Genomic DNA, 24178 nt, shown 5'->3' with positions numbered 1-24178 from the left:
TGTGGTGTAGGTCACAGACGTGGCTCGGATCCTGTGTTGTTGTGGCTGTGGCGTCGGCCGGCCGCTGTGGTTCGATCGGACCCCTAGCCTGGGAACCTCCATATGCTGCAGGTGTGGGCCTAAAAATAGGGGGAAAAAAAATTACTTTAACATTTGAAAACATTAAGTCACCATGTTAACAGAATAAATCAGATAATCTCAGATACATAACAGTAATTCAATAAAATTCATTATCCATGCATGATTTCTTTAAAAATCTCTTAGCAAAATAGGAATAAAAGAGTACTTCCTCAATCTGAAAAGAGATGTATTTTTTTTCTTAAACAGAATACTGAGGCCTTCCTTTTTTTTCCTTCTTAGGGCCACACCTGCAGCACATGCAAATTCCCAGGTTAGAAGTAGAATTGGAGCTGCAGCTCCCCGCCTACACCACAGCCAAGGCAACGCCAGATCTGAGGCGCATCTGCAATCTACACCACAGCTCACAGCAACGCCAAATTTTTAACCCACTGCGCGAGGCCAGGGATCGAATCCATGTCCTTATGGATACTAGTCGGGTTTGTTCCCGCTATCAAGCCCCGACAACGAAGTATGACAGCAGTAGCAAGAGTAGACCGACGGGCCTCTAAGGTCTAATCCAGGTGGGTAGCAAATCAATGTGAAAATAAACCAATAAAGCTTCTAGATTTTTTTTTTTTTTTTTGGCCATGCCCACCACACTCGAAGTTCCTCGGCCAGGGATCAAAACTGCAGCTCAGCAGTGACCCACGCCACTGCAGTGACCACACTGGATCCTTAACCCACTGCACCACCAGGGACCTCTACTTAGATCTTGAGGACAACACAGGACCATATCTTCATGACCTAAAGTGGGAACATTTTTCTTAAGCCACAAAAGGAATTATCATAAGGGACAAGACGAATTTGAATATCCTAAAATTGACAACTGCTTTTCATCAGCTAACACTATTACCAGAGTAAAAGGGGAGTTCCTATTGTGGCTCAGCAGTAATGAACCCAACTGGTATCCATGAGGACGAGGGTTCGATCCCTGGCCCTGCGCAGGGGGTTACGGATCCGGCATTGTCGCAGCTCGGATCTGGTCTTGCTGTGGCTGCTGTGTAGACGGGCAGCTGCAGCTCCAATTCAACCCCTAGCCTGGGAACCTCCATGTACCATCAGTGACAAACCCGACTAGTATCCATGAGGACAGGGATTCGATCCCTGGCCTTGCTCAGTGGGTTAATGATCTGGTGTTGCCATGAGCTGTGGTGTAGATCGAAGCTAAAAAGAAAACAAACAAAAAAAAGAGTGAAAAGGGAAGCTGAAAGTAGAAGATATTTGCAATCCCAGAGTCTAACAGGACTCACATCTAAAGAACTCCTCTCAACTGGTAAGAGAAAGACAACCCGCGTGAAAACGGGCACCAGATGAACAGCGAGATCCAAACAGCTGGAGAGCGTGTGATAAAAAGCTCGGAGCATGCATCAGCCAGAAAAATGCAAATCAAAGCCACACTGAAATGCCACGACAGTTTTAACTAGCAGAGGCACAGAAATAAAAAAGACTGGCAACACCAGGGACTGATGAGTTTGTGGAGCAACTGGAACTCCCATCCCTTGCTGGTGAGATGCAGAATGATGCAACCACTTCGGAAAGGCAGCGTCTCGTTGAAGCTTTATTTTATATACAACTTTCTCAGGCAAGCCTTTTTGACAATCCTCCCAGGCCAAACACCCCTGGGCCACCCCAGCGGTTCTCAGACACACACATTTTAACATCTCTGGAAGCAAGATGCACCCTCATGCGTCCGAGGTCTCATTTCATATGTGCCCTGGCCACCTCTCCCTCGTGGCCCTTTAGAAAGGTTGGTAACGACAGCAACAAACAGCTGTAGACACACACCGCCTTCTCCACTCCCGAGAATCCTAAAGCTGGAACGACTGGATCAAAAGGCACGCACATTTTTTCCAGTTATTTTTAAATTACACACGCACGAATCCATCCATGTTGTTAAAATTCGGGGTGCTCTTCACAGACCCTTCTCGTCCCAGTCCCTCCCCAGAGGCAGCCACTGTCAGCAACCTGGAACATGTCCTTCTGGACCCTGTTCTTTGCACTAGATGCATATTAATATACGTATGGTACATGGCGTGGGTCAGCGGAAACAAATCTGACTAGTAACCATGAGGACACAGGTTCGATCCCTGGCCTTGCTCAGTGGGTTAAGGCACTGCCGTGAGCTGTGGTGTAGGTCGCAGATGTGGCTGGATCCAACCCCTAGCCTGGGAACCCCCATATGCCGTAGGTGTGGCCCTAAAAAGACACCCCCCCCAAAAAAATATATATATGGTACACATATCACAAAGTCTACTTTCCACAGAGAGGCTGGCAACCCACATCTACCAGTAATAAACTCTGAAATCCTTCCTTCCAATTTTCTCCCAATCTGCTAAGTAAAAACCCTCTGGCTTAAGCCTGTGCTTCCCTGATACGCGGCACTCAGCCTCTCCGCCTTGCATAGCGGCCCAGCCCCCTGAAGTTACACACCTACGCTGAGCTTTCATCTAATATCAGTAGAGCTTTTAACTTCATACTACATGGCTCTTTAATCCATCTGGAGTTTATTTTTACATGCAATACGAGAATAATTTTTCCAACCAGACGGCCAGCTCTGCTTACCGTAAGCCCCGCACTCCGACTCACTCAATTAAAATGCCATTTGGGTCCGACGTGAACTTCCCGTACACACTCGGGATGCCTTCCAGACGTGCCCTTTTTCTCACTGATCCGTCTCTGCGGCAAAGCCACACCGTGCCTTGATTATTGCAGCTTTATGGTAAAGTTTCAAAATCGGGTGAAGAAAGTCCTCCCGCATTAAACTTTGAAACATGATCGGCCGTCTTTGCACATTTTCCTTCCAGTTGATTTTTTTTTTAAATCAGTTTCCAACGCTTGGCTTTCTTCTTGGAATTTCATTAAATCTCTTTATTTAAGGAAGCTAGCCAGAGAGTTTGTTCTTTGTCTCTTGGTAATTTAGGAGGAGTTGGGGCTTTTCTGAACACGAGCTGTCCTGGACTCCTCCTCTGGTGCCTTACCATAAATGCTTCCCGCCACCCCCACCCCCACCCCCCAAAAATTGTTTTCTTCATTTGGACCTGGATTTTCTTAAGTTCATTCTTAAGTTTTACTGTTTAAACTGTTTCCCTGGTATTTCATATGTACTTTTACCTGAATATTGCTCTCGACTCTTGTGTACTCTGTATCCCCTTCTCTGAGTTCCCTTATTCTGATTTTTTCACTGACTCAGATATTCTAGCTAGAGAAGCATTTGGCCTCTTCTAGTTTTCATACTGCAAATTTCCCTTTGCTGTTCCACAGCGTGCAGCAGCGTGATGTGGGGTCTCAGTTCCCAGTGAGGGATCAAACCCGGGCCACAGCAGTGAAAGCACCGAGTCCTACCCATCAGACCACCAGGGAACTCCTACTTTGCTTTTCTTTACACTAGCTAGAACCTCAAAACCACATTGCATTGAAGAGAGACCCTCGGGGGCATCCATGGCTTGATCCTGTTTATAAAGGTTTCAATAATTCCCCACTTAATGTACCATATGCTGTAGGTTCATATAGCAGCTTTAGGGTCACCTAGGGAGCTCACAAGAAACACAGAATCTCAGGTCCTACTTACTAAATCAGGATCTGCAACTAATAAGATTTCCCTGATATTTCATATATACTACATGATTTCTGCCTATTCGGATTCCTTTGTGGGCCACACCTGCAGCATGCAGAAGTTCCCTGGTCAGGGACTGAACCTAAGCCATAGCAGTGACAACGAGCCACAGTGGCGACAATGCCAGGTCCTTTAAGTGCCAGGCCACCAGGGAACTCCCTTCGTCTGATTTTACGTAAGAGTTTAGTAACAGGAGCAGCTGCGGCTGTTAGGGTCTACATAGTACTTCTTGGCATCTGTCGATTCCTAAACTACAGTTTCCTCCTCCTTTTTCCTGGCGATCATGCACTATAGGGTTTTGTTTTGTTTCTTTTTACAGCCGCACCTGCAGCACATGGAAGTTCCCAGGCCAGGGGCTGAATCGGAGCTGCAGCTGCCAGCCCAGGCCACAGCCATGCTGGGTCCGAGCAGCCTCTGAGACTTATGCCGCAGCTCCTGGCAATGCCAGATTCTCAACCCACTGAGCGAGGCCAGGGATGGAACCCTCATCCTCATGGAAAGTATGTCAGGTTCTCAACCCGAGACACAAGGGGAACTCCCACTTTAGGATTTGATATCCGAATTCTGAACCAGCCCCACGTCACAGACCAGAAGTCCACCTCTCGTGCCCCAAGCATTGTCACTGCTCACTTACTTCCTCAGCCACATCTCTCCAGCTCCTGGAGCACTTCCAGAGCTGAGATGGGGCTGCAGCTCCCAGTGCTGGCACCAGGGCCGGGACCAGCACAGAGCAGGTGCTCAGACAGCACCTGGTGTAACTTGGGCTGCCAGTCTTTTACGGCTCAGCCAGGGGCCCCATCCCCGCCTCCAGCAGATGGACGTCCCTGCTCGCCCATCACCTTTGGCTGCGAAAGACCCGACAGAAATCCCCGCCGTCAGTACCCAGCACCTCCACCTGCCATGGGCTCTCCGCAAGCCGGACATGGCGCTAAACCAGCATCTCTAAGGGGCGGCATGGGAGCCCCAGAGCCCCGGTGTGGACAGGCGCTTTTCCAGCTCACCCTCAACTGCGCCAGGACCAGCAGTGGCCCCGAAGCAGCAATGAGAAGCTCTGCCCAGGGCACTGTTCGTTTACTGACCAGACATTAGGGCCTTGGTTTCTGGAAGTGGAGTCAGCTGGAGAGAGCCTGCCTCCTGGATGGGGCTGGGGCACAGAAGGACCAGGCAGGAGCCACCAAATGAGAAGAGGCCACTTTCTTAACCCCCCAAGACCAGCGGCTCTGTCCTGCGAACACAGAGCTAGGCCAGGGTATGGAGCCTGGGGTTGCTGTGTCCTTCCAGACGATTCTGAGGACAGCAAGGGTGCTGGTCTCTCAGGGATAAGGTGAAGGCCAGGGCTGGGGGCGAGGACACTGCCTGAGGCCACCTGCAGGGGCAGAGGCCCAGCTGCGGGTGTGCCGAGGGCTGCAAAGCCCACCTTCCTTTGGCCCCTACCTGGGCCCCAGCCAGGGGACAGATGTCCACTGGCAGGGAGAGAGGTCCGCAGAGAGAGTCCAGCCAGGCCGGGAGTGCCTGGGCATCCGGGCGTCCCCGGAGGGGCCACCAGCCCTCAGGGGAGGTAGAGCGCTACCACCACGTAGATGACCCAGCTCGTGGACACGAAGACGCCAAAGAGCAGGCTGAAGAGCACGAGCGAGCGGGCCTTGCGAGAGGCCTCCTCAGCGTGGGCCAGGTCCCCCCTGCCCAGGGCCGCGCGGCTCTGCAAGGAGAAGGGGGGGTGAGCAGACGTAGAGCCCCGTCTCCCTCCCGGGAGCCGCCCCAGGGCACCGACTGGAAAGCTGCCCCCGAGAGAGTCGGGGGCCTGCCCGGACCACCGCTCGCAAAGGAGCAGGGGCGATGAGGGGCTGGCTGCCAGCTCTTGGGCACGTGTCACGGGCCTGGCACAGACCTACACCCTCGGCCTCGTCTCCTAAAATCCTCACAAAAACCCTGAGTCTGGTGTCATCATCACCCCTGCTTTGCAGATGAGGAAACAAAGGCTCCGAGAGGTTAAGTGACCCACCCTAGGGCCACACAGCTGGTGGTGGAGCCAGAACGGACAGCAGCCTCCAGAGCCCCCACGTAGCAGAAGCCCCAGGGCCTTCCTGCTCTATGGGGATGTCCTTACACGGGCCTCACCCCCGGCCGGGTGGTGGTCGGTACCCACCAGGAGGGCGGGCGGGACGAAGAAGGAGGGATCTTGAGGAGGCGACGGGTGGGGGATGGAGGGTAGACGGACAGAGAGGGCTGGCCGACGGGGGCCGACAGGTGGGTGCATTAACGGATGAACAGAGAGGTGGATGGATGGGTGGGTGACTGGCTGGAGACCAGAGAGATGGCAGGTGGGTGGACGGATGGATGGGGGTCCAGACCCCCTTAAACACAAGCCCCGGCTAGACGGACAGTTCCCTGGGCCTTACTCATTCCGGTGTGAATGTTTCAGTCGAACTTTCCAGAGCCCAGCTTGAGCAGCAGGAGACAGAGACAGGAGAAGAGGGCAAAGACCACCCCCTCATCCCCAGGCAACTGGGCACTGATTTCGCAATTCCTGCCACCCTTCTGCGGGGCAAGCCCTGGGGACCTAGGTACTAGGAAGGGGCACGCGTGGCTGTACGGAGGGCCGCTCCCACCCCCGCCTACCTCGTGGGAGTAGACAATGGCGAGGAGCCCGGTGAGCAGGCAGCAGAAGAGGGTCACCAGCACGGACTCCATCATGTAGTCCTTGGGCAGGGGCCTGGGCTCGGCCGTGGCAGGGGCTGGCACACCGGCCACGGGGCTGTTGTACTGTGGGGGTGGGGGCCACGGCGCGGTAAGGCCACCGGCCTCCGGACAGCAGGGTGGGGATGCAGCCAGCGAGGGCTGTGGGGCGGTCACTCCACCCACTGCCAACGCCCACCCAGTGAGGCTGCAGGTCGCCCAGGGGCAGGTCAAGGCCCCCCTTCCACCCACTCTTCCCCGGCCCCAGCACCCCCAGCCTGTCACTCAGTCCCCAGGCGTCCCATGGCTTCTGCCTCTACACACGGCTCAGCCCAGGGTCCAGCCACTGGGGTCCCCACCACGGGGGCCTCCGAGCTCTCTTCCACAGGCAGCCAGGAGTTTGTTTGTTTTTTCCTAAAAATCTAATCAAGTTATCTCCTTCAAAGGCCCTGGGGCCCCTCACAGTGGATTCCGCCTCCCCTCCCCACCGAGTGGAACCAACCTGCATCCTCCCCAGGACACAGCCGGCTTGGCCACCCTCCATGCCTGTGCTGTGCCTCCTCTTCTATGCCTGAACTCTCCTATGCATCCCTCAGAACCCAGCTCAAATGCCCCCCACTTCTGGAAAGCCTCCTCTGCTCGCCCAACCCCCAGGCTGAGGGAGCCCTTCTCTCTTCCTCCCCTGGGCACACGGGCGTCCTCCGCAGGGATGCTCGTGGTGACTCACCACCTGTGTGCCACACTCTCCCGCCCAGGGAGGGATGGAGGGAGGGGGGAGGGGTCGTGGAGGGTGACACTGGCTGACTCACCACGGGAAAGGGCGTGAAGAGAGGCTGCACTGCAGGCGCAGGGAAGAGCGGCGAGGGCGGTGGCGGGTACAGGGCCGGGGGCGCAGACACTGGCGGGAAGAGCACGGGCTGCGGGAAGGGCGGGTAGAGCAGGTGCTCTGCCTTGGGGTCAGGTGGCGCGTAGGGTGGGGGCTCGCCCACAAAGCCGATGTTGGGGACCCCACCAGCCGTCGCCTTGGGTGCCTGTTGGGTCTCGCCCGTGGCCTGAGCCTGGGCCGGGGGTCCCAAGGAGGCCTCAGCCAGGGGGTCAGCCGGGGGGTTGGCTGGGGCTTCCCCCGGTGCTGGGGCGCTGCCTCCATCCGTGGCCGCTTCCTTGCTGGGCCCTCCGTCCTCATCTAGGAGCTGTGGGCGGCATGGGAGCTGCGGGAGCTCGGGCCGAGGGGGGCTCTGGGGGTCCTCAGAGGCTGCAGGGCTGCTGCCCCCTTTCACGTCTGCTCCTGGGAAGAAACAGCAGGGGCAGTGAGCCCCCAGACTCCATCAGGCCAGGTGGGAATCCTCCCCCTAAACCCCAAAGCACAGCCCCTCCCAGGAGAAAGTCACAATGACCAGGCCGATCCTGGCCCTTTGTGTTCAAGAGCCCTCTCCAAGCTGGGCTCTTGAACCTTCACCCGAAGTACAACAATGGGACAAGAGCCAGGCTCAGACAGGCAGTCACACAGCCAGTACAGGCCTGCTGGGATGAAAGGCAGGCCTTGCCCCTGCCTGCCAGCCAGCCTCTGGTCCAGACTGCCCCTGCTAGAGGCAGTTCTGCCCCCAGGGTTCTACCGGAGGGGCCCTGCTGCCAGAGACGAAGCTTCAGCCCAGGGTGGCCCCCACAAAGGCTGTGCTGAAACCACCCAGTGGGGGCTGGTTGAGGAAATAAGCTGAGCCAATCAGATTCTTGGCTCTGGAATGGTCAGACCCTGGCTAATGGAGTGACCACAAAAAGCCAGGCAGTCACCAAGGGCCAAGGGCCTACTGGCCACGGGGAGAGAGAAAACAGAAACATGAATGTGGTGGGAGAGGGACAGGGAGGGGCGAGGAGAGAAGCCCACCCAGCAGCTTGAAAGGGGTAGGGGAAGGGGAAACTCAGAGGCATCCAGCTGCCTTTCAGCCCTGGCCCTGGCCTCCAGCATCCACACCATACACTCTGGAGGCACCCCAGCTGCTCCCAACAAGTCCTGAAGGTGGAGGGGGGAGGAGGGGAGAGGGCGAGCGGGAGGGAGGAGGACGACTACTTTCCAATGCATTTTATGAATCCAGCATTACCTTGATACCAAAACTAGCAAAGGACCCCACAAGGAAAGAAAATTACAGACCATTATCCCTGATAAAGATGCAAAAATCCTCAATAAAAAATATTGGCAAACAAAATTCAACAATACATTAAAAGAACCATATATCATGATCAACTGGAATTTATTCCTGGGATGCAAGGATCATTCAACATCTGCAAAAACCAATGTGGTCATTGCATTAACCAAATGAAGGACAAACACATGATCATCTCAACAGATGTTGAAAGAGCATCTGACAAAATTCAACATCCATTTATGATAAAAAAAAAAAAGCCTCTCAAAGTGGGTATAGAGGAAATGTATCTCAACATGATATGACAAAGGTCATATATGATAAGCTCACAGCTAATATCATATATCAATGGTAAAAAAATGGAAAAGCTTTACCTTTAAGGTCAGGGACAAGACAAGGATGCTCGCTCTCACCACTTTTATTCAACATAGGATTGGAAGTCCTAGCCATAGCAATTAGACAAGAAAAAAGAAATAAAAGGAATCTAAATTGGAAAGGGGAAGTAAAACTGTCACTAGTTCAGATGACATATATAGAAAACCCGAAAGACTCTACCAAAAAAAACCCTGTTAGAACTAATAAACTAATTCAATAAAGTTGCATAATATGAAACCAATAGACAAAACGCCACTGCATTTCTACATACTAATAAAAATAGCAGAAAGAAAATTTTTAAAAATCTTATCATTGGGGAGTTCCCATCGTGGCTCAGTGGTTAACACATCCGACTAGGAACCATGAGGTTGTGGGTTCGATCCCTGGCCTTGCTCAGCAGGTTAAGGATCCGGCATTGCCTTGAGCTGTGGTGTAGTTTGCAGATGCACCTCGGATCTGGTGTTGCTGTGGTTCTGGCGTAGGCCAGCGGCTACAGCTCCAATATTAGACCCCTAGCCTGGGAACCTCCATGTGCCATGGAAGCGGTCCTAGAAAAGGCAAAAAGACAAAAAAATTTAAAAATAAAAATAAAAAATAAAGATCTCATTATCAAATAGAATACAAGACCTATCAAATAGAATACCTAGGAATAAATTTAACCAATCAGATGAAAGACCTATACACTGAAAATAACTAAACATTAATGAAAGAAACTGAGGAAACCACAAACAAATGGAAAAATACTCCACTCTCACGGACAGGAAGAATCAATGCTGCTAAAATGTCCATACTACACAAAGCAATCGACAGAGGCCGTGCAACTCCCATCAAAATTCCAATGGGGGGCTTCCCCATTGATATCATGGGTTAAAGATCTGCTGTTGTGGAGTTCCTGGTGTGGCCCAGCGGAAATGAATCTGACTAGGAACCATGAAGTTGCGGGTTCGATTCCTGGCCTCGCCCAGTGGGTTAAGGATCCGGCCTTGCTGTGAGCTGTGGTGCAGGTCGCAGATGCGGCGTAGATCTGGTGTTGCTGCAGCAGCTATAGCTCCGATTGAACCCCTAGCCTGGGAACCTCCATATGCCGCTAATGTGGCCCTAAAAAGCAAAAATAAAATAAAGATCTGATGTTGTCACTGCGGTGGCTTGGGTCACTGCTGTGGCACAGGTTCAATCCCTGGCCTGGGAACTTGCACACACCACGGATGTGGCAAAAAAAAAAAAAAAAAAAATCCAAAGGCATTTTTCGCAATAACAGGAGAAGCAATCCTAAAATGTGCATGGAACCACAAAAGAACTTGAGTAGCCAAAGCGACATTGAGAAAGAACAGAGCAGGATGCATCGCACTCTTTGGGTTCAAACTATATTACAAATCTATAGTAATCAAAAGAGTATGACACTGGCAGAAAAGCAGACACACAGATCAATGCAACAGGAGCGAGAGCCCAGAAGTAAACCCACACTCACATCCTCAATTCATTTATGAAAAGGAGACAAGAATGTGGTGGAGGCCGGCAGCTGCAGCTCCAATTCGACCCCTGGCCTGAGAACCTCCATACGCCGTGGGTGTGACCCTCGAAAGACACAATGGAGGAGTTCCCGTCGTGGCGCAGTGGTAACGAATCCGACTAGGAACCATGAGGTTGCGGGTTCGGTCCCTGCCCTTGCTCAGTGGGTTAACGATCCGGCGTTGCCATGAGCTGTGGTGTAGGTTGCAGACGCGGCTCGGATTCCGCGTTGCTGTGGCTGTGGTGTAGGCCAGTGGCTACAGCTCCGATTGGACCCCTAGCCTGGGAACCTCCATATGCCACGGGAGCAGCCCAAGAAATAGCAAAAAGACAAAAAAAAAAAAAAAAAAAAAAAAAAGACACAATGGAGAAAAGAGAGTCTCTTCAATAAATGGTGTTGGGAAAACTGGGCAGCCACATGCACAAGAGTGAAACTGGACCACTGTCTTACACAACAGTTAACTCAAAATGGGTTAAAGACTTGCATCTAAGACCAGAAACCAAAAAATTCCCCAAAGGAGTTCCCGTCATGGCACAGAAGAAACAAATCTGACTAGGAACCATGAAGTTGCAGGTTCGATCCCTGGCCTTGCTCAGTAGGTTAAGGATCCGGCGTTGCCATGAGCTGTGGTGTACTTTGCAGATTGAGCTTGGATCTGGCATTGCTGTGGCTGTGGTGTAGGCTGGCAGCTGTAGCTCTAACTCAACCTCTAGCCTGTGAACTTCCATATGCCATGGGTGTGGGCCTAAAAAGCAAAAAAAAAAAAAAGTATGTGTGTGTATATATATACACACACACATAATGGGAAAAAGTCTCTTTCTCTCTCTCTCCCTCCTCCTTGACCCCTCTCTCCCTCTCTCTCTCTCTCTCCTCCAAGAAGAAGTGGCCCATGTGACAGCATGGCCCTCAGTCCAACAGCCCAGCCCCAAACATGCTAACAACCAGGTGAAGGAGTTTGGGGGAGGCCCCTTTTTTTATTATTATGCTTTTTCGTCCTTTTCTTTTTTTAGGGCCACACCTGCAGCACATGGAAGTTCCCAGGCTAGGCTGCAGCCACGGCAACACTAGATCCGAGCCACATCTGCAAGCTACACTGCAGCTTGTGGCAACACTGGATCCTTAGCCCACTGAGTGAGGCCAGGGATCAAACCCACATCCTCACGGACACCATGTTGGGTTCTTAACCCAATGAGCCACAATGGGAACTCGTGGGGGCAGTCCCTTCAGCCTCTGTTGAGTCTTAAGGTGCCTGCATCCTGGCTGATGACCTGACTACAACCTCAGGAAAACTCAAGCCACAGAACCCAGTGCAGCTGAGACAGGCTGGGACCTGGGACCCTTTGCTGCAACGCAATGGGACAAACATACCCTCAAACAACGAAATACAGAGGAATTCTAAGGGACTAAAATAACTGTGTGATGCCCGCAGTTGGGGCAAATTATGGACACGGCTCCAAAAGGCCAAAAACCAACTGCCACTTCTGAAGAGCCTGGAGTGAAAACAGGGTACCACAGTGCCCCCCTGCGCATGACACCACCAAAGGGGAGGGCAAACCACCTAAGCCACCCCTCCAGCCTGACCTCTGGACCTGCTGCTACCCTCACCCCATAGAAGGAACCAGCTCATGGCCCGCCCCCAGGGAGGGCGGGAGCAAGGGAACCAATCAGTTGCTCATTTCACTCCTGCAGCAGGGGCCCCAGTAAAGCCTCGCCTGAATTTGTCTGCCCTTTTATCCATTTCTATTGATTAAGGAGGACAAGAATGCTGGAAACACAGCCACACCAGACTGTGTTGTTTAAACGTTAAGAATTGAGAGAGAGCTCCCGCTGTGGTCCAATGGGTTAAGAATCCTACTGCAGCATCTCATATTCTGTTCCCAGCCCAGTGCAGTGGGTCAAGAATCCAGTGCTGCCACAGCTGTGGCATAGGTCACAGCTGTGGCTCAGATTCAATCCCTGGCCCAGGAACTTCCATATGGCATGGGTACAGCTGTTAAAACAAAACAAAACACCTAAGTATTGAGAGTTCAGGTCTTCTTTGAGTTATTATGGGGTTACGTCCTGATAAAATCTTTAGAAGCTCGGAGTTCCTGTTGTGGCTCAGTGGTTAACGAATCCGACTAGGAACCATGGGGTTGCAGGTTCGATCCCTGGCCTTGCTCGGTGGGTTAAGGATCCGGCATTGCCATGAGCTGTGGTGTATGTTGCAGACTCGGCTCGGATCCTGCGTTGCTGTGGCTCTGGCATAGGCCGGTGGCTACAGTTCTGATTCAACCCCTAGCCTGGGAACCTCCATATGCCGTGGAAGCAGCCCAAGAAATGGCAAAAAGACAAAAAATAAATAAAAAATAAAACATTCCCTTTTAAAAAAAAAAATCTTTAGAAGCTGAAAATATCTTAAGTCAAAAATGCATTTAGGGAGTTCCCTGATGGCCTAGAAGTTAAGGACTCAGCATGGTCACTATTGTGGCTTGGGTTTGATCCCTGACCCTGGAACTTGTGCATGTCACAGGCGCAGCCAAAAACAACAATGCATGTGGCACCCTGACCTCTGGAACACCTGCGCTTAGGCTCACCTACCTTCAACGTGCTCAGAACACTTCCGTTAGGCTGCACTTGGCCAAAACCGTCTACCACACAAAGCCTATTTGGGAACACGGTGTTGAATAGCTCCTATTATTTAGTTATTTTCTTTTTCTTTTTTTTTTTTTAGGGCCACACCCACGGCACATGGAGGATCCCAGGCTAGGGGTCCAGTTGGAGCTGTAGCCGCCGGCCTACACCACAGCCACAGCCACGCAGGATCTGAGCCATGTCTGTGACCTACACCACAGCTCACGGCCACGCTGGATCCTTAACCCACTGAGCGAGGCCAGGGATCGAACCCACATCCTCGTGGATCCTAGTCAGATTCATTTCCCCGAGCCAAGACGGGAACTCCTCTAATGTCATTTATTGAACACACTCCTGCAAGTGATAAACGGAATGGCTATGTGGGTGCAGAATGGTTTGTAGGCAAACGGCGCGTTTACCCTCGTGGTCCCGGGGCTGACCCAGAGCCGTGGCCCTGCCACTGCCCAGCAACAGGCCCCAACGTCACGCCGCATCTTGCCAGTGTGGGAAGGATCAAAATCCAAAACTCGGCGTGTGGCTTCCACTGGACACGCATCACCTGCACACCACTGTCAGGTTGAACCACCAGAAGCTGGGGACCATCTGGATGTGCTGGGCAGCGACAGCCAACAGTCACAACTCCTTAGCCATAAAAAGGCCTGAACTCTGGACACACGCAGCAGCCCATGTGGATGGGTCGCTGAATCACCATGCCTGGCAAAGGAAACCCGAGGCCAGGCTACGTGATTCCATCTACATAAAATCCTAAAAGAGTTCGGCTGGTTGGCGGGGTCGCTAGAGCCCTGGGACGCAGGTTCAATCCCCAGCCCGGCATGGTGGGGTGACGAATCCGGTGTTGCTGCGCCGACGATGCATGGTTGCAACTGCAGCTCAGATGTGGTCCCTGGCCAAGGAACTCCACATGCTGCGGGGCGGCCAACAGAATAATAATAAATAAAGCAAAGTCCTGGAACAGGCCATCTTGAAGGACAGAAAGCCGGTCAACAGCTGCAGGGAGGGACACTGAAGACCACAGGGAAATTCTGGGCATGATAAAGATGGCTATTTTGATTGAACAATAACTTGATGGATGCATAACATGTCAAAACTGATCAAAAGGCACATTTTAAACAAAAATTTGGTGTACTTCAATTCTACCCCAAAGTTAAAACATTCTTTAAAGAAAAATATGTTTTAGGAGTTCCTTGGTGGCCTAGAGCTTAAGGATCCAGCATTGTCACTGCTGTGGCTCAGGTCACAGGGTTTGACCTGCTGTGGCGAGGGTTCGATCCCTGGCCCAGGGAACTTCTGTATGCCGTGGGTGGGGCCAAAAATGTTTTAAAGTTTTAAAGCACTTGCCCAGGGGGCCTTGTGCTCTCCCACTGCTGGGAATCCTTCTGCTGCCGCCAGGGGCCAGAACCAACCGGCTGGACAGGCCCCGAGAAGGAGAATGGGGGCCCCCGCCCAGAGCCCGCCAATCCCCGGACCACCCAGCCCCCCTCCCCACCCCGTGAGCTGGCCCCCAACCAGCACAGCTACCCACTGACCTACAAAATCACCAGACACAGTGCACAATTGTTGTTTTAAGCCACTGAGTTTGGGCAGGTCTGTTCCACAACAAAAGCCCGCTGGTAACCGATACGGAAAGTTTCCTCCGGCCGCGGGTGCGGGGCGTGTTGGAAGGACGGGACGGATGAGGGCAGCAGAGCGGGAAGGAGACAGAGGCTGAGCGTGGAGAGGACGGGCAGTGGCCTGAGCCAGAACGGAGGCAGGGGGTCTGAGGATGGGACATGGCCAAGGGGAGGGACTGGGGGGAGAGAAGCTGCCCTGGCTGCATCTGGAGGGAGTCGGCAGGAGCCATGGGCCGGTCAGGCCTCTTTCCTCTCCTCCCTCAGTGCCCAGAGCAGAGCTGGGGGTGGACTCCGTGGAGGCACGCGCTCAGGCGCTCCGCTAACACTGGTTAGGGAGAGACTGGGAGATGAGGAACTGGGGGGGGGGGTCCGGCCAGTTTGGGGAACATATGAGACTGGGGGGACTCACAGCCAATGAGAAATGGGGTCACATGGCAGACAGATCTGTGACTTCTAAGTCTGATCCAGAGAGAGCTAGGCACTTCTAGGAGGCCCTCCATGAAGGGCTGCAGGGCTGCTGATGTACTGGAGGGGAGGGCATGGCCTGAGCATCCCTGGGGGAGGTGCCAGGGCAGCTCCCAGCCGGACCCACCCAGCCAAGGGCTGGAGTTTCTATTTATTTATTTATTGGCTGCACCTGCTGCATGCGGAAGTTCCTGGGCCAGGGATCAGACCCCCACCACTGCATGGACCAGAGCCGCAGCAGTGAAAACGCCAGATCCTTAACCTGCTGCGCCACAAGAGAACTCCTGGAGATTTTAATCAAAGCAATAACAACAAAACGATCCCTGTGGGGAAAGGAAGAGTTCCACTCAGCTCAGGGCCACTGGCTGACGGACTTAGGAAGCTTTCAGCCAAAAGCCACCACCGCCCCTGGTACCTGAAGCAGCCCCTCTCAACCACCCTCTGGATACTTCACCAGGCAGAAGCACCAGGCAAGCCATTCAATCCCACACGTTTTTAATCACGCGCCTACTGTGGACCAGTGTTCTAGGCTCAGAAATACCACTCTGGATAGGCCGAGAGATCCTCACGCTCATTGAAGCAGGTCAGTCAAAGACAAACATCACATGATATCACATATGCGGAACGTTAAATATGATGCAAATGAATTTACAGAACAGAAACAGACTCATAGACATAGAAGACAGATTTAGAGTTACCAAAGGGGGAAGGGGAAGGGAAGAGATAAATTATGAGCTGGGGATTAACAGATAAATAAATTTAAAAAGAAGTGTCTATTTTTTTTAGGGCCACACCTGTGGCATATGGAGGTTCCCAGGCTAGGGGTCCAATCGGAGCTACAGCTGCCGGCCTACACCACAGCCACAGCAACACCAGATCCAAGCTACAGCTGCGAGCTACACCACAGCTCACGGCAAAGCCAGATCCTCAACCCACTGAGCGAGGCCAGGGATCGAACCTACAACCTCATGGTTCCTGGTTTCCGCTGCTTCATGACAAGAACACCAGATATACACTATCTCATTTGAAAGAGATAAGCAGGAGTTCCTGTCTTGACTCAGTGGTTAATGAATCCGACTAGGAACCATGAGGTTGCGGGTTCGATCCCTGGCCTCGCTCAGTGGGTTAAGGATCCGGCGTTGCCGTGAGCTGTGGCGTAGGTTGCAAACGTGGCTCAGATCCCGTGTTGCTGTGGCTCTCGTGTAGGCAAGTGGCTACAGCTCCGATTCGACCCCTAGCCTGGGAACCTCCATATGCCCCAGGAATGGCCCAAGAAATGGCAAAAAGACAAAAAATAAATAAATAAGAGAGATAAGCAATGAGGACCTATATATATATATAGCACAGGGAACTAGATTCAGTATCTTGTAATCGTCTATAATGGAGAAAAATCTGAAAAAGAATACATATGACTGAATTCACTTTGCTACACACCTGAAACAAACACAACATTGTAAATCAACTATACGTCAATTTAAAAAGAAAGAAAGAAAGAAAGAAATAGAGGAGCTCCCACTGTGGCACAATGGGATCTGTGGCATCTTGGAAGCACTGGACCTGGGTTCGAGCCCCGACCCTGCTGGGGGTTAAAGATCCAGCGTTGCTGAAGCTGCGGCTTGGATCTCATATCTTGCCTGGGAGCTCCATATACTGAGGGGTGGGAAACGAAAGAAAGGAGGAAGGAAGGAAAAAAGAAATACAATTCTGTACACAAACCCGATGAAGACACCATGATATCAGCAGGGTCAGACCCCTTTGGGGCTGCTAAGAGTTGGCTTTGCGGGTAAGATACTGGAGCGAGCAGCACCTGCAGTGCCCTAACCAGCAGCTATGGCTATCAAGCATTTCTCAGATGCCAGGCCCTGAGGAACAGACATCACATCTGCATGAACACTGAACCTGCTTTGCCACTTGGGGAACTCTGGCTGTGTGACCTTAAGGCAGGTGACTCAGTTCTCCTGCCTCCCTTTCCTCATCGAACGTGGGGCTAACAGCAATGTTCATTTCAAAACCCTAACTGGGAATACATGAGCAGACTCTGCCCTGAGAGCTCTTACAGCGTCTCGGGTCAGCCTCAGGTGCGCCTCTTTTACGATCCCCCGTTTTACAGGTGAGGGAAGGGAGGCTCACAGCAGGTAACCGGAGCCGGGGAGGTGCTCCCCGCGGCCGCCGAGCCCCTGCCCCAGTTATCATAACAAAAACCGCAGCTACCCCGGGCCGCCAGGGCAAATACCTGGCCCGATGGCGCGGAGATAGGGCTGCAGAGTAAATAAATTTGCTGGCGGGTTTGCCCGGCCCGTGGCCCCAGGTTCTCGGGTTCTCGACATCCGAGCCTCGGTGGGACATTCCAGCCGGGAGGGGGGGCCGGCAACCGGGTGGGGAGATGCTCGAGGGCCCCCGCGGCGGCGGCGGCGGCGGCGGGGGGGCCTTCCTGGAGGTCTGGGAGGTGGTGGCAGCAGTTTAAAACCAGGCGGGGCCGGTCCCTCTTCGCAGCAGCGGGTTGCAGAAGAAATCTGGTGTGCCCTCGCCCCAGGTTGAGGGGTGGGGGTGGGGTGTCAGGCGGGACCCTGCGACGTCTGCGGCTCCGGCCCGCTGCGATCACCCCCAGCCCCAGTCCCGGCCAGCCCTGGACTCCCGAGGTCTCGGTTCACCGCCCCCCGCCCCTTCCAGGGCTGGCTGCGCTGCGGGCCGCCGGAGTCGCTGGAACGAGCCTTCCCCGGTCCCACCCTGCCTGCCCCCCGTGTCGCCCCCCGTCTCACCCCCCCGCCTCTCTCGGTCTCTGAGTCCGCGAGGTCTCTTCCCATCTCTGCCTTTTTATATCTCCCTCCCTGGCCCCGTCTCTGCCCCTCTTGCCAGGGTCGACCCCTCCCCCAGCTCCAAGGACTGAACCAAGTCACCAGAAAAAGGACGGGGCGTAGGGCTGGGGCACATGCCCTCCACGTCGCCACTGCTCGGGGACCCGCTGCCCGCCCGGGGCCGCGCCGAGGGCCGCCCCTCCTCAGGTCTCCCGCAGGGGGGGCGGAGGGGCTCGGCCAAGGCGCCCGAACTTCCCGCAGCAGCCCTGGGGCCCCCCAGATCCGGGCGGGAGGGAGAGGCGTCCCAGGGCAGGGCCGGATTGGGGCCCCGTGGAACCAGCCTCGGAGCCTGGGGCTAGGTCGCCCCCATCTTCCACCCCGGGACCCCCGGGAGCCGGGCTGGGGGTGCGCACAGCGGGCCCGCCGCCCTTACCTGCGTCCATGGCGAGACCAGCCGGGCTGCGCGCCTCCCGCGCCTCCCGCCGCCGTCGGGCCCGGCTCGGCTTTCGCGGGCGGCTCAGGTTTCCTGGTGCCGGCTGCTCCGCGGGTTAATCATTGACCGCCTGGATTGCCCGCGGGTGTGTCAACAGGTGGCTCCCCGCGCGCCCCGGCGCTGGGGCCCGAACCTGGCGCGCGCGCGCGCCCGCCCACCTCGCCAGGACCCGCGCGCAGCGGTCCCCGGGCGGGAAGCTGAGCTGGAGGCGTGTGGGGGCAGGGGAGCGGTCTGGGCGGACCCGGGAAAGGGCACGGAGAGATACCGTCTTTACCACGCAGTGGTGGAGACGGGGCAAACCGGAGCCCACAGCTGGAGGCACTTGTGGGGCCAACGAGGACCGTGGGTTTTAAAATACCGAGTGCGAGGAGTTCCCCGGTGGCTTAGCCGGTTAAGGACTTTGCCTTATCATTGCTGTGGCTCGGTTCGCTGTGATGCGGGTTGGATGCCTGGCCAGGGAACTTCCGCATGCCTCGGGCCGCCTACGTAAATAAAGTAGACATTTCTTTCAGAATATATACATATATATTTCACATTATATATTATAGATATATTTCATTTATACATGTGAGATTTCTATTCCCTGAAATTTTTGCCAGACTCAAAGATTGGAAGTCGCTAGAAATGCTAGAAAGACCGCACTTGCACACCAGACAGCTAATTAACTCACAGATGAGCTCCCAAGATGTTAAGTGGGATCCCCAGAGGCCAAGGAAGAGGATGCCAGCAAGGGCGGGCAGGGGGAGGGCAGGGGTGGTCGTGCTTTGTGGTGGGTCAGTGGTCTCAGGGGTCTAGGGCTTGAGTTTTACACCCCGCTGTGAACAGGGTACGAAGCCTTGGATCTTGGCGGAGCAGGGAGTTGGGATGAAGAGAGATGAGCAGAAAATAACACCTGTCCAGGGCTCACGGAGGTGACAAGGAAGCTGGTCGGACCCAGCCTAGTTCTGGATGAGGAAATAAATTCCCCCTGGCAGTTATAACCTCAGGCCTGTGCCTCCAATGGGTGTGGGGTTCAAATTCAGCCTATTGTTGTGGTCCAAAAACTCCTACTTTAAAATTCTTTTTTTTTTTTTGTCTTTTTAGGGCCACACCTGCAGCATATGGAGGTTCCCAGGTGAGGGGTTGAATAGGAACTGTAGCTGCCAGCCTACACCACAGACACACCGGATCCAAGCCGTGTCTGCCACCTACACCACAGCTCACGGCAATGTCGGATCCCTAACCCACTGAGCAAGGCTAGGGATTGAACACAAGTCCCCACGGGTACTAGTCGGGTTTGTTAACCACTGAGCCACAACGGAACTCCCTACTTTAAAAACTAGCATTAGGGATTTCCTGCCCTGGTGCAGGGGCTCAGGTTAGATCCCTGACCCCGTTCTGTGGGTTAAAGGATCCAGCATATGCCACAGCTGTGGTATAGGTTGGCAGCTGTGTCTCAGATTCAATCCCTGGCCTGGGAACTACCATGTGCCTGGGGTGCAGCCATTTAACAAAAAAAAAAAAAAAAAAAAAAAAAAGTGGCTCCAGGAAAGAGCTCAGGGATTTTATCCAAAGCAAAACACTTCTGGTGGGACTATCCCCATCCAAGCTGACAAGATTCCCACGGAAAAAGCACCCCTGAAGATGAGGGCACACTCTCCAAAGCAAAACACACAAGGAAAATCTACCATGAGCAAGAGTCTCCAGACAACAGCAGAACCTGATAGGGAGGCAATCAGACCCAACCAGGAAAGCAGAAACCTCTTGGCGTATTTAAAAGAAACAGGAGAAAGAAAGGAAGGCAGGAAGGAAAAGGGAGAAAGAAGGAAAGGAAGGAAGGGAGAAAGAGAGAGGGAAAGAAGTAACGGAAGGAAGAAAAAAAAAAAAAACAGAGGATATTTAATGCAGGGAGCTGGCTTTGGAGATGACAGCAGAAGCAAAAGCTGCCCCAGAAAGAATGGGAATAGTCTGGAGCTCAGCATTTGAAGGATGTTACCGACCCACCACAGGCAGGAGGGCGGAAGGGGTCTACCCCGCGTGGGTGCCGCCAACACGAAGGTGCGTTGTTTGAAGGCAACAGTAAAAGTGACAAGCTGATCTGTTTTAATCACCATATGACAGTAATTCCAAATAACGCCAGTGACAGCGTACTCCCCCAGCAAAAAAAAATTTTGCTGGTCTCCATTCTAACCTGTGCTGTGGGGCTTATTCTGTGCTCACAGAAAGCCAGCAGTCAGGACTTCATCCTTGAAGCAGCAAAGAATCCTCTCCTGGGATCAAGACCAGCCCCAGAGCAACGACCAACAGATGTACAGAAATATCAGGGTTTCCACACTGAATATACCCAGCCAGGAGTTCCCCTGTGGTGCAGAGGGTTAAGTAGCTGGCGTTGTCACTGCAGAGGCTCGGGTCACTGGTACAGCTTAGATTTGATCCCTGGCCCAGGAACTTCTGCATGCTTCAGGTGTGGCAAAAAAAGAAAAAGAAAAGAAAGGATAGAAAATACCCAGGCACACAAATCTCGCCCACACGCTCAGAACTTCTACTGATCTTTCAAGTTCCCGCTGTAAAACAGCAACAAGAACAGGGACCACCCCCCAGAGAAGTGAAGAAAGAATCTCACTTGAAAGGGACACAAATAAACAAATGGGGGAAAGTAACTAGTAACTAGGAGGTAAGAGAGGCGATGCAGATATTTTAAAGCTCCGCACAGCGGAAATGAATCCGACTGGGAACCATGAGGATGCGGGTTCGATCCCTAGTCTTGTTCAGTGGGCTAAAGGATCCGGCATTGCCGTGAACTGCGGTGTAGGTCGCAGACATGGCTCAGATCTGGCGTTGCTGTGGCTCTGGCGAAGGCCGGTGGCTGCAGCTCCCATTAGACCCCTAGCCTGGGAATCTCCATACGCTGCGGGTGCAGCCCTAAAAAAAAAAAGACAAAAAAAAAAAAATTTCAGACTCAGAGAAAAGTTGCAAGAATGGAACAAATGACCCAATAATGTCTTTTCTAGTGGCCTGTTTGATTAGTTTGTCTCAGCCAGGACAGAATCCAGTCCAGGATTATGTGCTGCCCTTGGTGGCCAAACACTTTGTGTTGGTGGTGGTGGTCTTTTGGGGGCAGCACCTGTGGCGTATGGAGGCTCCCAGGCCGGGGGTCCAATTGGAGCTGCTGCTGCCAGCCCACACCACAGCCACAGCAACGCAAGTTCTGAGCCTACGCGAGATCTGCCAAAGCTCATGGCAATGCTGGATCCTTAACGCACTGAGCGAGGCCAGGGATAGAACCCAAATCCTCATGGTTACTAGTCAGGTTTGTGACCCGATCAGCTGTGACAGGACCTCTCAGACACTTTCAGAGACCTGATTTGAAATCCTTTCCAAATTGCTATAGTTTCTTCTTTGTGATTCGGTTCATGTGCCACACCTGCTGACTGTTGCACAGGAGGCAGATTTTCTCATGACTCTGGCATCTTCATGAGGTCGCGGTCAGCAGGAGGTACCTTCTAAAGGTACCCTGTGTGTGCCATGCATGTACCGTGGGATACAAGACAGACGTGGGAAACAAGACAGACGTGGGAAACAGGTGGCGCCTATGCAAGTCACCCACTGTGAGCCATCTTTGGGGAGTTTCTCCACTTGGAGTTTTGGCACCATGAGGGTGGCCCACGTGCTGTCAGGCTGTCAGCCTCCACTCTCTTGGGGTGGACGCTACCCAGAGCCACTCAGGTGGTGGGTTTTTTGTTGATTTTAGGGCTGCACCTGCAGCATATGGAAGTTCCCAGGCTAGGGGTCCAGAGCTGCAGCTGCCAGTCTACGCCACAGCCACAGTAATGTCACATCCTTAATCCACCGAGCAAGGCCAGGGGTTGAACTCGCGTCCTCAGGCCTACAGTCAGGTTCATTCCTGCTGAGCCACGACAGGAACTCCCGGGGAGGCGGTTTGTTCCAGTTTCCCAAACCACAGTCCCTTTCAGGCTCTAGCCGCATGCGCATGCACAGGGCCAGTTCCAGAAGCACAAACTCTCCTGGTCTCATGGGCAACCCGGCCTCATGGGCAACCCCTGGTGATGAGGATAAGGACCTTCCTCCCCCACGGCTTGGGGGCCAAATCCCATCTTGTCTTGGAACAGCACCGATGCACCCTCCTGTGTCTGTGTGCAGACTGGCAGCTCGGCTACCTTGACCAAAGATTCGCTTGCAGGCACAAGCCTTGGAGAAGCCGTATCATCTCTCTGCTCCTCAGTTCCCCGCTAGGAAAATGGTTTTGTTAAAATAAAAAACAAAGCCCGGGAGCTCCCTGATGGTGCAGCGGGTGAAGGGTCAGGCTTTGTCACTGCCGTTTGTGGGGGTTCCTGGCCCAAGAACCTCCGCTTGCTGTGGGTGTGGCTGAAAACAACCAAACCAAAAAACAAAGACCAGCTTTGAAAGTTCCCTGAGCGGTAGTTCCCACTGTGGCTCAGTGATAACAACCCAACTAGGATCCATGAGAATGTGGGTTTGATTCCTAGCCTTGCTCAGCCGGTTAAGGATCCAGTGTGGCCATGAGCTGTGGCGTAGGTCGAAGACGCGGCTCAGATCTGGCGTTGCTGTGGCTGTGGTGTAGGCCGGCAGGTGTAGCTCTGATTCAATCCCTAACCTGGGAACCTCCATATATACCGCAGGTGCAGCGCTGAAAAAAACCGAAAAAAAAAAAGGAAAAGGAAAAGGAAAAGGAAGTTTTCTGAGCAGACAAAACTGAGAGCTGAAGCCTTCCCAGAACAGAAACCCCTAAACACACACTCCCTGTCCTCAGCCTGCCTCCTGTCTGTACGAAAACTTTGCCTCCTAGGTCTTCCCCGAGTTCCCAAGAATAAATTTCATCAGAGAAATGAGAAAATGCGGAAAGGAAGGGAAAGAGTCAAGCAAGACAAAATAATAATAGTTTCGCCATTAAACAAAGTCAAGGATCTTTAGTTCCTCCTCAAGGGCTTTAGCTAATATTCTGAGCCACGTCCTTGGAGTTGTTTTGCAGATACTGAAACCCCCACCGGGTGGAAGAAGTTACCCCTCCGCTGCCCACAAGCACGAGACCCCAGACCGGTTGGAACCGGGGAGGCTGACGCCGCCCACGCCCGATGACCTCACCATCGACCAATCAGAAGAACGTCCACGCACTGATCACACACCGGCGACCCCGCCCCGCTCACCACGTGTCTTTAAAACCCTTTCCTTGAAAGCCTTCAGGGAGTCGGGGCCTTTTAAGTCCTGGCTGCCTGGTCTCCGTGCTTGATGCCCGGCGATAAACATGGCACTTTCCTTCGCGACGACCGCTGTCTGGAGATGGGCTTTGCTGTACGCAGGCGGACCAACTCACGTTTGGTTCAGCAGCCGCTGAGCCAGACGAAGTTTAATGTAGCTTATTGTGCAAGACTTAACTTGACTCGGGTCATTTTTTCCCTATGGCTCTGGACATTGTGAGCCCAACCGAAACGCTTTCCCGGAACCGGTGTGAGGCAGCCACTGACCTACTAGACCTTGTCATTTAAGAAAATTCTAATATTGTAACCAATCCCTGCAAAGACGAAAGGGCCTATACAAGCTGCTTTATGATAGCGTAACCTGAGCCTTATTCCATGTTTTGGTTGAAGTGCTCTCGGTTCTAGAACCTTCTTTTTGGGGTGCACAATCAGCTTTACTACTTCCCACGCTGGTGATGTGTGGTTTTCCTCCTGCTATTTCTGCACTTTTGACAGAGGGTGTGAGACTTTTCTGCTCTTTAAGGTACATAACC

At 53.2% G+C, this 24178-nt stretch overlaps 1 protein-coding gene across 1 annotated transcript; it reads right to left on the bottom strand.

Moving 5' to 3' along the window:
* On the bottom strand, window positions 1655-18749 carry LOC100510887 (leucine-rich repeat extensin-like protein 2). The gene is made up of 4 exons (XM_003122252.5): window positions 18370-18749; window positions 7219-7694; window positions 6353-6496; window positions 1655-5432 (listed from the first exon to the last, which is right to left on the bottom strand). The coding sequence occupies exons 1-4, from the start codon at window positions 18377-18379 to the stop codon at window positions 5283-5285; spliced, it is 780 nt and encodes a 259-aa protein (XP_003122300.3). The 5' UTR covers window positions 18380-18749; the 3' UTR covers window positions 1655-5282.

This window comes from Sus scrofa, chromosome 1, assembly GCF_000003025.6.
Source record: "Sus scrofa isolate TJ Tabasco breed Duroc chromosome 1, Sscrofa11.1, whole genome shotgun sequence".
In the NCBI taxonomy this organism is placed as follows: domain Eukaryota; kingdom Metazoa; phylum Chordata; class Mammalia; order Artiodactyla; family Suidae; genus Sus; species Sus scrofa.
Note: the sequence above shows the minus strand (reverse complement) of the source record. Positions and strands in the feature narration are given on the sequence as shown.

Bases quoted from the DNA above. Each gene is read 5' to 3' on its own strand.
- LOC100510887 (XM_003122252.5), bottom strand. The intron at 6,497-7,218 runs GTGAGTCAGCCA...CCACCCCCACAG, and splicing joins TCTTCACGCCCTTTCCCGTG to TACAACAGCCCCGTGGCCGG. The intron at 5,433-6,352 runs GTAGGCGGGGGT...TTCTCCTTGCAG, and splicing joins CCATTGTCTACTCCCACGAG to AGCCGCGCGGCCCTGGGCAG.